Below are 18,134 nucleotides of genomic sequence, written 5' to 3'. Positions count from 1 at the left end.
TGAGATAAGTAAAACAAATTTCAGTTTTAATGAGTAAACATGGAAAAAAATTATGAAAATGAGATTCTTGTGTATCTTCTAATATAAACATTAGCAGGACGTAACAATTCCCAGGCACCAGCTTGCCATGGAACCTGGAAACTTAGGCATGATGCCTGATCCATGCAAAAGACAGATGTGACCAGGAGTAGAGGAGCAAGCAAGGCAGGAGCAGTTGCTCCCTCCTCCTTCTTGTCACATCAGTCCAATGCCTTCATGACTCAAACAGATGCAATCAGGAGGAGGAGCTGGCAAACAAGACAAGTTTCTCCCATCACTATGGAGTGTAGTGTGTTGCTGGGGGTGAGTGGTGAGTCCACCCCCACCATGGATCCTAATGTTTTTGGGTTGGTGCCTACAGCCAAATAAAATTAATAAAGGCTGGTTTTAAAGGCAATTCAAAGATGTTGGAAGTTACACAACCACGTATATGGGCCACATACATATGGGCCAGCGTGGTGTAGTGGCTAGAGTACTGGACTAGGACCGGGGAGACCCGAGTTCAAATCCCCATTCAGCCATTATTAACTATTATTATTATTATTACAATTACATTTTATATCCCGCTCTTCCTCAAAGGAGCCCAGAGTGGTGTACTACATACTTAGGTTTCTCCTCACAACAACCCTGTGAAGTAGGTTAGGCTGAGAGAGAAGTGACTGGCCCAGAGTCACCCAGCTAGTTTCATGGCTGAATGGGGATTTGAACTTGGGTCTTCCCGGTCCTAGTCCAGCACTCTAGCCACTACACCACACTGGCTCCACCAGTAATAATAATAATAATAATATATGTATTCTGTGAAACGGTGGTGTGTTTATTTAAATATTTTCAGTATTTTGCGCCGTCATGGAAAAGGAGACTATGGCCAGGATCCAAGGAATCATTTGGTGATCCTAAGAGGGCTTTCAGTGTTTCTCTTAAACATGTTGCATGGCAGGCTGTCTTTGAAACTGAAGGAGGTTCCAAGAGCAATTTTTGATGTGTTGGACTGGGTGCTGATCATCTTGTAAAGGAGAAATGTCCAGTCCAAAATTTGATTGGGCTAGCAAAAGCCCCTTAGGAGAACCTAAACAATCCTTCGGATCCCCTTCTATAGCTACTAGAAGTGACTTTAGAAATTCTGCTACACAAGATGTAAAAGTCTAGATATAATTGGACAGAATAAGATAAAAGTTAAGATTAATGTGGCATACCTCATCTTTTGGAGACGAGTGTAAAGAACCAGAAAACCTAAGTTGATTCTTCATGCTTTAGATCAGCACAATTTTTCCTATACTGTGTTGCATTCTTTGCCCCCACCCCCACCTGCATGGGAATTGTCCCCAGTCCAAGTCCAGAGCCCACATATGATTTTTCTCATGGAATTAGGAATTTTTAGATAACTTACCCCAAAGCATTGCTATTAAATTTATTGGGGCTACTCTGTTTTATGATTTGGAGAATTGCTCCTTCTGAGAAGTGGATTGGTCCATTAAGGAAATTTTCATCACTGCATCTTTTGAAAACATTCATTTTAAACCAAGGAATATCTGTCTCTGTCTGAATATCTGTCTGTAGAGTTTTTAAATCATAGATTTGAAGCAGATGTAGCATGAGTGTAAAATAGATGTTAGCATGTGATAATTCAAATTATTTTAGTATCAATTTTCTTTCTGATACTACCATATTTCCTCTGAGTCTTTTTTGTGTGTTCTAATCTGTACTATCATGTACAACATGTAAATAAGTGTAAAGTATCTTTTCAGTGCTTTCTGGTGGGTTTTTTTTAAATGTGAAATTTAGAACAGCAGAAAACAAGAGCCATGTTCTTAACATGTAAAATTGAACGCACTGTTTCCTTAATCATAAGGTGTATGGGGCAATTTGTGAGTATGCTGTTACACTGAGGCTAAAGCTCAGGCTTGAGCTCTAGATACCTGGTTTTTCTCCTTGGCTGAGCCATACATTATCTGAGCATTTCAGCTAAATTGATGTTTTTGTTTTACTTAATTGAAAAATTGAGGCCTTTTGGTTTTTCTCCCTCAGCAACCCTAAAGCAGCCAGTCAAAGAGTCAATAAAAAAGTCAACAATGATGCATCACTTCGAATTCAAAACTTGTCTATTTTGGTGAAGCAAGTTAAATTGTACTATCAGGTAAGTGATTTCTGCTCTTTCTGTTAACTTTTAAAATATGTGTTTGTGGAAGAGATTAATAAAAGCAATTCTAGATACAACTATTACTACAAATATTTATTTACTAGTACTATGGATATTTATATACTGCTCTTCAACCAAAGTTCTCAAAGCAGTTTACATAGAAAAATAAATAATAATAATTTATCATTTATTACAATTATATACCACCCCATCCAAACGGCTGTGGGTGGTACACAGTAACAAAACCAAAACCCTATCTGCCTGCCGGGACTTATCATCTAGCCCCTCTGCCTCCTGTGGACATTCCAGCACAGACGGAGTGCAGCCTGCTTATCAGCTGCCAAGTTCCAGCTGGTTGGTTGCCAGCCTCCCAGATTGCTGAGTTGTACCACTTGCCACCTGTCCTGGGAACTGCTTGTGAGGGGAGTGGCTTTCAGGGCTTGCAGGCTTAAAAGCAAGGAGGCTTACCAAAGGTGTAGCTATCGGCATGGCTGTCGGGCCGCATGTAGGTGGCCGCCAAAAGGGGCCGGCTTTTGGGGCTGGGCCTTCAAGGGTGGGACTGAGGGCTGGGGGGTTGGGTAGGGTCAGGCCTTTTGCAGATATGTGTTTGGACTCTCTTGAGTGGGATGGTGCTGGGGGTGTGCCTGGCAGTTCGGGGTTTCTATTACTGTAGAGGTGGGGTTTCTACAGTTTCTATTACTGTAGAGGTGGGGAATAGAAGAATTGGCGCTGGCAGAGCAGCTGGCCATTACAAGGGAAGGGAAATCAGTAATTTAGTAACTGTTTCCACTTCCAACTGCTCTGTCAACTCTCAGGCCTCGGGGAGCAGCTCCAACGACCAACAGAGTCTGGCCTTGCTCCTCTGCAATGCCAGGTCAGTTCAGAATAAGACTGAGATTGTCCATGATTTGATCGTGGATGAGGGAGCTGACCTGGCATGTATAACTGAGACCTGGTTGGGGGAGGCAAGTGGTCCACTGTGAGTTCAGCTTCTCCCACCAGGTTACTCTGTCGTGGAGCAGGCCAGGGGAAGTGGGCGGGGCCCCTGTGATACAGTTTACTTATATTGAGTGCATATTTTTGACGCTGGGAACTAGGGATAGATCAGGGATTCTGTTGGTGTACTGTCCACTGCGCTGCCTAACTGACTCCCTAACTGAGCTGACGGAGCTGGTCGTGGAGTTGGTGTTGAAGTCTCCTAGACTTTTGGTGCCGGGGGACTTCAATATCCACTTTGGGGCTGGCTTGTCTAGTGTGGCTCAGGAGTTCATAGCAGCCATGACGACTATGAGCCTATCCCAATTAGTTTCTGAACCAACTCATGTTGCCGGCCATGCACTCTATTTGGTCTTTTGTTCAGATCGGGGGGTATTCCGTGGGTGGGGGATCTGGTGGTTTCTCCACTGTCCTGGACAGACCACTACCTGGTTAAGGTTGGTCTCATAGCCGCAATCCACCCCTGCAGGGGTGGTGGACCTATTAGGATGGTCTGTCCAAAAAGGCTGCTGGACCCAGTAGGATTTCAAAAGGCCTTGGAGGATTTTGACGTTGGTGCGGCCGGTGATTCTATTGATGCCCTGGTGGGAAACTGGAACAGGGAACTCATCAGTGCAGTAGACATTATTGCTTTTAAGCATCTCTTCCGACCTGCTGCAAAAATGGCCCCTTGGTATACTGAGGAGCTGCGGGGACTGAATCGGTTGGAGACTAGAGTGTAAGTAGAGGAGAACCTAGTTAGAATCTGACAGGATGCAGCATGTGACCCATTTGAGAACTTATTCGGTGGCGGTGCATGCAGCAAAAAAGAGATTCTGGTCTGCGCACATTGCGGCTGCAGGTATATGCTCAGCAGAGCTATCCCGGGTTGTGAGGAGTTTCGTTTATGCTCCTTCTCCATTCAGTCCCCGGGGTTGCTCTGCTTTGATACCTTTAATGGGTTCTTTGCGAATAAGATCTCCTGTATTCGGGCAGACTTGGACTTGACTATTTCTGCAAGGTCTATGGAGGAGGTGTCCAGCAATCCCTCTTGCAGTATTAGATTGGATCAGTTTCAATCTGTGACTCCTGAGGATGTGGACACGTTGCTTGGGTCGGTGCGGCCTACCACTTGTTCGCTGGACCTTTGCCTGACTTGGCTGCTTCTATCTAGCAGGGAGATTGTTGGAGGTGGCCTAGTTAATATCATAAATGCATCGCTGAGGGAGGGTAGGGCGCCTCCTTGTCTGAAGGAGGCAATGGTTAGACCACTCTTAAAGAAGCCTTCCCTGGACACCTTAGCAATGGATAGTTACAGGCAGGGTGGATTTGATTTAAATCAAACTGATTTAATTCACGATTTAAATCACGATTTAAATCACTAGTCAGTAAGGCTTGATTTAAATCATAGTTTCCTACATAAAGACTAATTCTTGCTGGTATAACTTTAATATGCAAGTAGATGAAGATTTTTAGAATAACAACTTTTCATATTAGTTTTTTTATCCCCAGTTTAATAGGTTAATCATTCATATTTGGACAACTTTTCTGTTGTACTTAGGAAGGAGAAAAATAATCATTACCTTAATAATAACAATTTAAATAGATTTATTCAACTGAAACAATAACATTACAGCATATGTTATTTGCTTAAACAAACATCCATGTTTGTTAACTAATTTGGCTAAACAAAATATATATATTTTAAGAAACTTAGACTGTCAGCCCAGCCTACACATGAAAAACTTAAATACTGTCCTCTGTAGCTCACTCATCATCTTCATCTTCGTCTTTGTTCATAATCTGGAAAAGAAAAACAAGCTTTCCTGCTTTATCGGGTCCCAAACGATTTCTCAATTTAGAATGAATGAGTCCAAAGGAAGAGAATATTCTTTCAACGCCTGCAGAAGAAGCTACTGCTGTTAAAAGTGAAATCATTACTTGAACAGTCTCTAAATCCAAGTGCTTAAGTGACTTCCACCAGTTCACTGGTGTGACTTTCTTTAAAATATCTTCAGCAAACATATATTTCTTGAATGGTTCCCCCTTAGCTTTGAAGTTTATTATAGTTGGCATTACAGATGGATGATTGCTGGATACCCATGTCATAGCTAACTCCTCTTCCTCAGCACTTAAGTTTTGACCCTGGTACTGGATATTGACAATATTTGCCAAAAAATGAGCTGGAGACAGTACTTGTCCCATTTGTTTTTTTAATGCTTGTAATTTAATTCTGTCCATGTGTAGTTCTGTTTTTAAGTGTTCACTCAGTTCCTTCCAAATTTCAACAGCATCAGCAATAAAACAGCTATTTTTCTGTATTTTGTTTAAAGATTCAGAGATGGGTTTCAGGATGCTCAGCATATGTTCAACATTTCTCTTAAGCCCAATGTTGAGGATTTTGGCCGTGACAGTGCCATCTATTTTATCTCGATTTTGTTCACAAACTGTCATCAGAATAGGCCAGTTCTTGATATACTGCTCAAAACAGTCCACCACAGAGTTCCATCTAACATCTTGTGGGAGCGTTAGCTTGGTTCCACCCATCCTTTTCAGAGCTGCTGCAGCAAAGTGATTGTTGCGGAAGTATTTAGCAATTTCAACAACATTAGTCTTTATTTCTGGAACACTTAAGTCTTTGGCTAAGAGGTGCAGCAAATGAGCACTGCAACCATATGTTATTAGCTTTGTATTCCCTTCCTGCTCTTCTAAATTTCTTCTCATCTTGGATACATTTGCAGCATTGTCTGTGACCAAACTGCATACTAGACATTTGAATTTTTGTTCACATGTTATTACAGCTTTTACTGCCACTTCTTGTAAGTATTCTGCTGTGTGTGCATTTCCTGATGTATCAATTGTTTGTGCAAGGAAGACTTTCCCTTCTTCTGTTGTTATACAAGCACATACAATAGGATCATTGTGGACATTACTCCACCCATCAATACTTAGGTTAACAATTCTACCCTCCAGAGCTGTTGCACATTGCTCCATTTCTCTGTCATACACTTTATCCAGCAGTTTCCCTGCAACATCTGCTCTGCTGGGTAGACTGTATCCTGGTCTCAGTGACTGAACCATATTAATGAAATGTGGGTTCTCAGTCAGACGGAAATAAGAGTTCGTTGCATAAACAAACTGGGCAATTTTTTCATCAATTAACTCTTTTTCTAATCTGCTAGTTTTTATCACAAACTTATCTATGGTGGTTCCAGGAGGGAAGGATGTTTTCTTTCTTTTAGGTGATAGTGATATGTGGCTGTGGGTGTCTGATGATGCTAATGATCCTGGATGGATAACTCTGAAACTGTAGAACAGGAGGATGGTGATCTTGAAGGTGGATAGTTTCCAGAATCCATGAATTCCCCTAAACAAAAAAGTCAATGCTGTTATTTTATTGTTTATACAATTTCTGCTTATTGTACACAGCACTGCCCCAAAAGGAATATTTGCTTTTCTTCATAACTGTACCAAATGACAGTAACATGCAGTAATAATAAGAAATATAATTTTGCTCAAACATGACAGTTCAAGGCAGTCTTTAGAAATATTATATGATTCAATAAAAATGTTTACCAACCTGAAGATCCTGCCTGTTCAAATGTGTTTCTTTGGTCATCTTCATCACAGCACTTCTCATGATGTTGCCTCATTCGGGCCACCAGGCCTTGCATTTCTGTGTTGCAGTGTTTGCATTTTGCACGCATGCCTGCCTTACCGATAGGTAAAGGAACTTCATTAAAATATTGCCAAACTGGGTCTCTTTTACGGCCTGCTGCCATTATAGGTTTTTTCCTCCAAGGAAAGAATGTGATAAACCTCAGGTCATACACACAAAAAGATCCAAAGACTTGTCTGTCTGTGGCTATGCAGTATTGTGCTCAGAAAGTTTCACTTTCATTCTGTACTGCTTGTCTGCTTGCCCCTCCCTCCTCACACTTAGTTTCACTTTCTTCTTGTGCAGATCTATTCCACTCCAAACAATCAGAAAAATATTGTTTCTATTCTATTTCACTAAACTTCTTGAAACTTAGCACTGAAGGGGTTGATTCTGTATTCATAGGTTTGTAGAACAATAGGATTAAGGTCTTTTTCTCAACTCTGTTCATGTCATAACATTTTTGCTGTGAAGAAGAGGCATGTGATCTCTGCTGAGTCAAATTCAGTTTTGAGAACTGCAAAAGTAAACCAAGCATCTGTGATAATATCTTGTAGGCAGAGAAATGCCCAATAATCTTACAAAAACCTCTGGAAGAGCATGACATTGTGAATGGATTCATGGAATTTATTTACCAAAAAAATTAAACATATACAGCCTTATTCTACATAATTAAAAAACTAATCTTTATTTCATGATGGAATAACCTTTGGATGGTAATATATTTTCCTCAAAAAGCATTTTATTTTAAAAAATCTGATTTAAATCAAAAAAATTCGATTTTTTTGATTTAAAAAAAACCAAAACCATTGATTTTTATCCACCCTGGTTACAGGCCAATCTTCCTTGGTTGGGCAAGGTGATTGAGAGGGTGGTGGCCGACCAGCTCCAGGCAGTCTTGGAGGAAACTGATTATCTAGAGCCATTTCAAACTGGCTTTAGAGCTGGCTATGGGGTTGAGACAGCCTTGGTTGGCCTGATGGATTACTTTTACCGGGGAATTGACAGAGGGAGTGTGACTCTGCTGGTTCTTCTGGATCTTTTGGCGGCGTTCGATACCATTGACCATGGTATCCTTCTGGATCGCCTGGGGGAGTTGGGGATAGGGGGCACTGCCTTGCAGTTTTTCCACTCCTATCTCTCAGGTAGATTCCAGATGGTGGAGCTTGGTGACAGTTGTTCCTCAAAACGGGAGCTGTTATATGGAATCCCTCAGGGCTCCATTCTGTCACCAATTCTTTTCAATATCTACATGAAACCACTGGGTGAGGTCATCAGGAGGTTTGGTGCTGGATGTTAGATGTTATCAGTATGCTGATGACACCCAAATCTAATTTTCCTTTTCATCTTCAGGAAATGGCACTTATTCTCTAAGTGCCTACCTACAGGCAGTAATGGGCTGGATGAGGGATAACAAATTGAAGCTGAATCCAAGCAAGACAGAGGTACTCATTGTAGGGGCTCAGAATCTGAGGGAGCTGGATATTGAGTGCCTTGACACTCATAAAAATGGGTTCTGCGCCTGTGCAGAACTTCTCAGGGTAGTATTCATTAGCTCGTCGCGACGCCTTTTAACCTCCTCCGCAGGAGCCGTGCGTTATCTATTGTGGCAGTTAGACATCTGTTACTCAGTTTCTTCCTGACTGCCAAAGCGATTGGACCTCGGGAACTTCACAGCTCCTCAGTAGATACAATCACAATTAGATTAACTGTTTAAACAAACCATAGATATGTACAACCACTCTTTGCTTCCGCCTCGACTTTAAGAATAAAAACCAACTTTATCTAAACATTGGATAGACCTCACAGATGCCCTTTTGGCATGACCTGGGACACAGACCCCCCCCCCCAATAAATAAATGGATGGATTGATTACATATCGAGATACTCGAATGACTTTTGCTCATGAGTACTTTTATTAAAGGAAAAACCACTTTTAAAAGGTGTATCTGCTGTAGAGCAAAGCTCCTCTCAACTGATGCGCACCAGCTTTGTCTCTTGTGCCTTGGAGAAGAGCACGCTACAGTTACTTGTGCTATCTGCAGGAGTTTCTCAAAGCAAGCTCTCAAGAACAGAGCAGCATGTCTTAAGGTCACCTTAATGGAGGACGCTCTCCGCCCGTCAACCTCTGCTGCCGTGCCGGGAGCTGCAATAACGCAATCTAAACTCCTGGTGTCAGAGACTGCTCAGACCTCCAAAGGCGCAGTCTCAAAGTTCTCGGGGTTGGGCTCCACGTCCACAAAGCCAACCCCATTTAAGAGCCCCACGGTGCCGAGTGCCTACCCTAAAAGGAGCAGTACCTCGCCTGCGAGTGCAACGGCATCGAAGAGGCTTAAGGGCACTCCAGCTGCGGAGGGAATTCCATCGCCAACTGGGCTGCAGACTGAACCACAGAGGAACCATGCAAAATCTATGTCTCCAGCCCCAACCCTGCGCCAATCGCCTGCCACCCCGAGCTCAATACCAGACATCTCCACTGCTTCTCAGCATCATAGGCAGGCTGAGGTTCAGAATAAGTCAGGCATGTCGGGGTCGGAAAAAACCTCGAAGTCGGAGGAACGAGCTCCATCGGAATCAAGGCACAAGCCACTGGGTGCAGGAGCTTCACAGGGAAAAAGCAAGAAAAAATTACTGAACCTGCCATTGTTGATGACAACCCTTTTGACAAACAGATGCAGATTGAAATCGCTACAACGGAAGACCCTGAAGTTGTGGATCTGGAACGCCTGCACCTCCTTCAGTCAGGACACATGACTCCTTCCACTTCAACTTTCCAAGGTTTCATTTCACAGGGGTTGGATGAAGATGAAGATGATGAAGACAAACCTATACCGAAAACACCTACTCTCACTCCATTGATTATTCACAGGAGCCCAGAGGATTTGTGCCCATTAGGAGGTTGGGGAGACTCTAATATTACACTGTCTGCTGAAGAATTTATATTATTCAGAGAATGGCAACTAGAGAGACTGAGAAAGCCTCAGCGTGAAGGTCGGTTAATACCGGTCACAACTCAAACTACTCGAAACATCCCTCCTTGTGCGTCAGCTTCTGTTCAAACCTACGCTCCTTTTACACCTATGGTTCAAAGCACTTCTGTCCAAACCACAATGCCACAAGGGAAAATACCTACTTTAAAACACACCTCAGTGCAAGCCTCTATTCCTTCAGTTTCCCTAAATAGAACTGTGTCTATTCAAACCACCTTTCCGCCTCTTCCCTCGGCAGCCACTCAGTCTCAAAAGGAAAGACACAGGGAACCAATCACATCACTTACCTGACGATGTGCATTCTTCTTCCGAGGAAGAGGGCTATCCATCTGACTCGTTAAAGGAGGACCCCAAGGACATCTCTGATGATCAGCTGCCACAGAATCCTAACCAAGATGTCGCGGCTCCTCCTTCAGATTCCACTATGGAAGAGGAGATCCTACCATCAGCAAATTGCAGAGATGGTGGAGGTGTTGGGACTTAATTTAACTCAAAAGACAACTGATTTAGACGACCCAGTCTATAATTTTTTGAAGAAGAGAACTGGCTCACAACCTGTCTATCTGCCCATGCTCCCATTTATAACTTAAGTGGCAAAGTCAGCATGGGAAATCCTACAAACATCCACAGCTACATCAAAACACTTGGATTATATTTTTGTTTTAACTGTTATTGGTTTTAATGATTTTGTTTTAATTGTAAACCACCCTGAGTCATTTTGGAAGCGTGGTATAAAAATTGAATGAATGAATAAATAAATAAATAAAATAAAACCCGCAGATCAGTCATTTAAAAAACAATCAATACAAAACCATTTTAAAAACAGTTTAAAACCATTAGCAATTAAAACATTTACAATAGTTTAAAAGCCCGGGTAGTTTTTAAGGGCTCTCTTGAAGTATAATACATAAATAAGATGGTCCCCGGTCCCCAAAGGGCTCACATTCTAAAAAGAAACATAAGGCAGATACCAGCAACAGCCACTGGAGGGATTCTGTGCTGGGGTTGGATAGGGCCAGTTGCTCTCCCCTTGCTAAATATAAGAGAATCACCACTTTAAAAAGTGTGTCTTTGCTCAGTTAGCAGGGGTAATTGATCGATCTGGATTGTGGACAACTATGTAAATTGTGAATTCTTTGAGGTATATTGTTGAGTTTAAGTTGCCTTTGAATTATCTATTCTGTGGTGATGTTGTTTAAACTTGTTAATTTGGCTATTTAAATATCGACCTATTAGACATGGTGGGTTGGGAAGGTCTGAGAATTACCCATAACTGATAAGAGGTGTGAGCAGACATTGCTGTTTCACATAGAGATAGTTAAGTGATTGGTACTGGGCCACTGCTTTTCCCCATCTCCTTTCTGGAGTGCAAAATCTTGCTACCTGGCTTAACTGCAGTTAACTACTTAGGTTGGCATTGGTAGCTTTGTGTTCCTCATAGAAACCAGAGGCTTAACAACATTACTGACCTTCAAGAGAGCTCTTAATATTTCCATTTTTAATCTGGCCTTCCAGGTTTTAACAACTGTTTTATAAAGGTTTAGGTTTTGACTGTTTAACTGGTTTTAATTGATTGTTAGTCCAGAGCTAACAGATGGGGCAGTATAAAGATAAATTAACCGTAGTTAGGGCTAGCCAGGGTTTATGCTTAACCCAGATTTGAAGATGGTGTTGGAAGTGGATGGATCACTTTGTCCACTCCCAGTTAGTTAACTGTGGTTGACCAATTGGCAGGATTACATCTATACTGTCTCCCCTATACTTTTTAAAAACAAGCATATGAGACGACGACAATTTTTCGAGGGGTCATAGCTTAGTGGTAGAACATGTGTTCTGAATGTAGAAGGTTCTAGGTTCAGTCTCTGGCATTTCAAGTTAAAGGATCAAGGACCTACTGCTACTACTACAACAAATATTTATATTCCGTTTTTCAACACAACTTCCCAAAGTGGTTAACTTTGAAATAAATAAATAATCTTGCCCTCTGTATATCATTCTGTATGTAAATGCAGGATTTTGTTATCTGCTGTTCAGCGTTCTGCACCAGCAATCCAGCTCTTATTTCCATCAAAGCACCTAGGCAGCCTCTGTCTTAGAATTCAAATCCTAAGATGTTGAGGCACAAAAAATTGCTCAACGCTGGCTGTCCTGAGAGAGCTGTTGTAAGTGCCCTAGCTCATACTGATAGAAAAGACGACTACCTTCCATCTCATAGAGTTGGAGAGGGCCTTGTAGGCAATCTAATCCAAACATTTCACAGATATTCAAATCAATCTTTATTGCAGTCTTAGACCAGCAATAGAATGAAAGACAAACAAAATACAGATTCACAGATATTTATATAGATTGCTGATCACATCACTAGCTTGGCTTTTAAGGAATCCGTAATGTTGTAACCTACTGTGCCTTGACCATATGTAGCATTATTTTAGAGGCTACAAACATTAAAATGGGTGTGTTAATTTCTAGGCACTCTTCTCACCCTGCAAATTTAAAACCACTATAAGGAAGTAAGCTCCATGGCTTTCCATGGCAAAAGTGTTACAATTGGTGTGTCAGAGGGTTGGTTTATCCCTGAGAAAGTATTTTGCCTTTGTAGTAGGCCTTTTGGCTGGGAACGCATTCTCTACTAAAGTCATCTGTTCTGATATTTTCCATGTGAACTGTAAAATTCCAATAAAATGTGCTGGAAATGTTATCTGATCTTTAGTTGCATGGCTATAGCTAATAGTGTTTCAGATGATTTGTCTTTTTCTGATGCAGTATTTTATTACACTACAGTGCTTTGTTTTCCAATTGAGCTCTACTTATAGAAGCGTAACACTGGTGATTTTGTTTTTTTGAAAACCCAGGAAAGGTGAACATTTACAAATATAGAAAATGGAAAATGTGAACTTAAATACATTTAATTACTTCAGATTATTTTAGATACAGTTCTGGATTATGTCATTTTATTAGCATAATTGTTTTGCTTGAAATCAACCTAAAAATCTGAGCTTTTTGTGAGTAGCAGACTTTCCATTCTAAGTAATTCTTTTGGAATGTGTATGCTGAACAGCGGTAGTGGTGGGGAAATAGGGCAACCCCTATTTGCTCTTTAATCATCCAGAGCATTAATAAAATTTGACATGTTTATTGAATGTACAGTGATGGGTTTCCAGATGTTTATAAGGGGATGCCCACCAATATGCAGATGTTTATAAGGGAATACATAGCAATTAGGCACTGTCTAGACTGGGGATTTTCCCTGATTACAGCCATGTTCAGCAGTGATGTAGTTAGAACAGGGTGACTTCTGTTAGCGTATTTGTAGCATTCTTAAAGTATTGTAGTTCCATTTCCTAAAAAGATGTTCTGAGTCCTCAACATCACTTTGAATATGCCAGTTGCATCCAATCTCTATACAATATTTCTAGAACGAAATATTCCCCAATGTGCTCTCTGTTCTTTACACTTCTGGGCTCTTCACTTGCTCAGATACCATGCCAGAGCTTTCCAAGCTTCTTTCTCCTCTTTTTGATGGGAACCTTCTCAAATGTATATGCAGCTGCGCATCTCCTCATTCCCTCCGTCTTTCATTGTCCCCGTTCAGTAGACTTTGCTGGATACTCTCCAGCCTTCTTAAGGTTTTCTAAATAATACAACTTTTTAAAAAATCTCTCTCCCCCCCCCTTGTTTTTTGTTCTGTTTCAGTTTATTTTGCATAGTTACACTTTACTTCTTTTTTGCATTGCATGATGAGTAAGATTGTCTTTAAAAAGTGTATCCAGTGCACGGCGAAATTGCTTTCCTCGGACGGTTACAGCAAGTGTGTGTTCTGCCTCGGGGAGGCCCATGTGGTTGATTCTTGCCTGCAATGTTTGAAGTTTACTAAACAAGCAAAAAAAAAAAAAAAAGAGCCTCCAGACTTCGCACTTCCCTTTGGGAACAAACTCTCCAGTCCTCCCATTCTATTTTGGGACAAAGATAAGAAAATGTCTGCTGCGACTCCAACCGCCACAGTAGTAGAGCAGACACAGGCGACTTGGCACCCGTCAGAGAGCATCTCAGTATTGAGCACCCCAGTACCGGAGGGAGTCACAAAACCTACCCGATACCATCCACCTCTTTGATACTGGTCACTCAACAGAAGTCAGTGACCCCTGACACGACTGGGCAATCCACAGCCCCTCTAATGGGCACTTTGAAAAAGACAGTGGCAATACCACTAACTGCGTTTCTGGCAGGACAACATTTGCCGAAAATTCCAACGAAATGGCAGGCTCCAACATCCACCGAGAATTCAGTGAAACCCAAGAAGAAGATACAACCCCTAGGTTCTGCACAGGCTATGTCTGTACCAAGCCAACACACACAAACTACATCAGTACCTGTAGAGAATGACTTTAGGGTTGTTGAGACTCTACCCCCCCGCCCCAGTCCTTCTTGGTGGGCCCTGACTGGTATACTGCTGCCACCACCTGTTCATAACCTGAAAAGGGTTTATTGACTCTTTCCCTCTAGGCTTTATCAGATTGGATCGAACAGGATACCTAGTCTCCCTCACAGTTTCTCCAAATGCCTGAAACTGTAAATTGACCCTTTGGGATGTAATATTAGCAAATTGGGGTTCCCTTGACCTAGGGCTAGAGAGGTATGTAACTGGGGGCCCTCCTTTCCCCACTGAGCCCTCAGAAAACATTATTAACAATCTCAAAAAAGCTTTATTGTTACAAAGGAATATGAAGTGGGGCAAAGGAGAAATAATAGAGAAGGTGGCTTCAACTTTATTAATACACCCAGGCAACACAGAAGAACAAAAGAACAAACTAACTGAAAGTACTGTCCCTAAAATACCTTTTATTCTGTGTCCTTGAGGCTGCTATTCTCCACAGACCTCCAAGTAACCTCCTAAGCACAAGATGAGCAAGGCCCCAGGGAGAGAGACAGAGATGTATTTTCCCTACCTTATCTTCTCTCCTTCCCAACTTCCAACTCTCACAGAAACACTGAAAAGACACAAAAGTACAGAAACCCCTCCTCCTAAAAGACGGGAATAGGCAACTCCCAGTTCAATTGGTTCCCAGTGGGAGACTGCAGTCAATCATAAGGATTGGTGTGTGGTCTGACCGTGCAACAAAGCTCAGACTCCATTCTACCCCGGCAATCAGGCTCAGACTCCATTATCCCCTTGCTTAACATAATACCAAAGCAGAATCCGAGGACCTCGGGTACAGGCACAGCAAATGTTGGATCCTCTGCCTTGCATGTGGGTCACATTCTGTCAGATCTGGCAGAGCATATGCCTCAAGATCTCACACTTTTGCCAGATTACCAACCAACCTGGCCTTGCTCTCTTGAACCAGAAGACCCGCTGTCAGACCTGGATGAGCACTTTGACACCAAGGTTGTGGATAATGTACTGCCTCCTGCTCCATGTCCATCCTGATCAAAAGGGAGATTATTCATTCTCTCCCGACTGGGATAAAGGAGGGCATCATGATTAAACCCCCAACAATTGCTATTTGAGGGACAAGCCATACTGGCACAGGGAAGAAAGATATGATCGTTCATCCTTGGATGCTTGATAAATGGATCATTATGAGACTGACTGTTACTGAGAGAGAGAGGGCTATGTTTATGGTTGGCATCTGGTACCATGATGATGATAGATACCAGGGCTATTGATTCAAGCGGGGGATAGACACCATAGACATTCCTATCCCCACATTTCTGATCGGTACCGTGAACAGCCTGTTTTTGAACCTGGCTATAGACCATGCTGACCAGCTTCGAGGTCTAGATCCCGTTCTCACCCAGACCATAATCCTCTGGCATCGAAGAGCCAATGGACATGCCAACCTCTTAGACCACAAAGGGAAAAGATGCCCTCTTCCACGAGTTCCAGAGCCACACAGTAGCCTCTTCCTTTAGCACCGGCACCTTTACCATTTGCGCCAACACTGTCCACATCTGACATAGCTTTACTTAAAGCTAACCTACCGGTAGCCCTTCCAGATCCCCAGCCACCAGAATCCCTGAAACTAGCAGATGGTGCAAACTATGACAACTCCAATCAGGACACAGAGAGGGAGATTAAGAGGGGATAGTAGATGATAATGCCTATTCGGAACTGGCATTTTCAGGTTCCTCTTCTAATTATTTCTTGGGGGATCACCAAGCCCACCTCCCCTACAGAACACCTCAAACTTTATTCAGACTATATCTCCAGGATGGCCTCCTCATGAGGAGTAAAGCTGGATCAGCAAGAAAAGAGTGACCTAGACCCATTTTTCGGATGCAGATGTGCATACCCCGGCATCTCTGCCACCCGATGCTGCGTTGAGATTGTTAAGTACGATTGGAAAAAGACTTCCTTCTTGCCACAGCCAACAATTCCCATAGAGAGCTTTTATCATGTTCAAGCAGGAGAAACTTGCACTCCCAACACCATAGTAGTTAAAGCTTCACAAACGAAATCCAGGGCTAGGTCATCAGCCAACCCTGTGGATCAGGAGGGCAAAAGGATAGATGCTTTTGACAGTCGGTTGTACTCTGTGGCAGCGTTATACTTAAAGATCACCAAGTACCGGGCGTGTAATGCCAGATATAATCACTTCTTGTGGGATAAGGTGGCCCCCTTCCTCAACCTATTGCCACATGATAAGAGACCCTGCTAAAGTGTTTTTTATGGAAGTGGTGCAGCTCGCCAAACAGAAGCTGTATTTAGGTAGACATTCTGTAAAATGTGCTGCTGAGGTGATAGGTACCTCTATAGCCTGTAGAAGGTATGCTTGGCTACGCCCATCAGGTTTCACCTTCAAAGCCTGCTTCAGAATTGAAGACCTCCCATTCAACAGAGATAAGGTGTTTGGGGATAAAACTGATGACCAGAAGATGCAGAAATTGAAAAGCACGGCTAGATCTATGAGTTCTGAGTCAGCCACACGTTCTATGAAACAGTCTATATCAAGGGTTCTCAGTGTTTGGTCCCCAGATGTTGTTGGACCGACTACTCCCATAATCCCCAACCAAAGGCCACTGGGGTTGGGGATTATGGAAGTCCAATAACATCTGGGGACCCAATGTTGAGAATCCCTGGTCTAGATGGCCGTGGAGCCAGTCCTTGAGTTCCATCTTGCAACCTGTGTCCTCTGAACGCTCCTTTCATACCCAAAGCTACTAGTCCACCAAGCATCAGCAATATGGCATGAACAAGATCACTTCTCAGATACAAAAGCCCTCCACTTACACAAAGAAACAGCGACTCTCATTTCAACCCCCAGAGAATGTGCCTGGCTCTATATTTACCTATATGGGAGCTCTTTACCTCCAATCATTGGCTTCTCACCATAGTCCGAATAGACTATGCCCTAGAATTTACCAGCATTCCACCCATCTTCCCTGTTATCACAACCCCAACCACCACCCTGCAGAGAGGAGGTTCCATGAAACTCCTGGAAGGGTTTTTACTCACCATATTTCACCATTCCAAAACAAGATGGGGGCTTATACTTAATTCTAGATGTGCGAGAACTCAGTCTACATCACCTACAAAGGGTTTTGCATGATTTCGGTACCTACCACCCTGTCTCTGTTAGAGGAATGTGGCTAGCCTCAATTGACCTCAGGGATGCATGTTACATTTCCATCTACCCTCAGCATGAGAAGTTTATCTGCTTCCAAGTGGGGTCAGATGCATATTCAAGGCACTACCATTTGGACTGGCATCTGCCCCCAAGATATTCAAAAAATGTATGGCACCAGTGGTAGCACACCTGCAGCAATCAGGCATCAAGATATTCCCAAAGCTAGATAACTGGCTTGTAGCCGGAAAATCTCCAGGAGATGTCATCTGCTCTCCCAAGGACCATAGGTTTCCTAGAGGACCTTGGGCTATGTATAAATTACAAGAAGGCCTATCTTACACCCACGAGATGACTTTGTTTACTCTTTGATTCTGTGCAGGGCCTGATCTTCCTAATGGATGACAGGATCTAGATCTTAGTATAACTAGTCAGGAATGTAGTGTCAGGTGGCACTTATACAGTGAAAGATATCCAATGTCTCTTGGGCTGTATGGCAGCCACCACCCATGTCCTACCTCATGCCCGCCTCAGGATGATTCCTCTGCAACGCTGGTTTCTAGACAGTTTCTGCTCTCTGATGGACTGCCAAAATGTCGGCAGTTCATCATCATTAGCCTCCATCATCTTGAAGCGAGAACATCACATCCACAGCATCTATTGGACCTGCCATTCACCAATCCTCTAATTTTATTTATTTATTTACTCATTCATTCATTCAACATATTTTTATACTGCCCAAAACTTGCGTCTCTGATCTAAATTTTATC

At 42.6% G+C, this 18,134-nt stretch overlaps 1 protein-coding gene across 9 annotated transcripts in view; it reads left to right on the top strand.

Annotated features, from left to right (window-relative positions):
* CCDC88A (coiled-coil domain containing 88A) overlaps positions 1-18,134 on the top strand; it is a 249,095-nt gene that overhangs the window by 56,220 nt on the left and 174,741 nt on the right. For all 9 annotated transcript variants that reach the window (XM_053246281.1, XM_053246272.1, XM_053246265.1 and 6 more), the window contains exon 3: positions 2,065-2,173. In XM_053246281.1, coding sequence (XP_053102256.1) covers positions 2,065-2,173 — 109 coding nt within the window. The remainder of the gene's footprint in view (positions 1-2,064; positions 2,174-18,134) is intronic.

The sequence above is a fragment of the Hemicordylus capensis genome, chromosome 1, assembly GCF_027244095.1.
Source record: "Hemicordylus capensis ecotype Gifberg chromosome 1, rHemCap1.1.pri, whole genome shotgun sequence".
Lineage (NCBI taxonomy): Eukaryota > Metazoa > Chordata > Lepidosauria > Squamata > Cordylidae > Hemicordylus > Hemicordylus capensis.
This window is presented reverse-complemented; position numbering and strand designations above follow the sequence as displayed.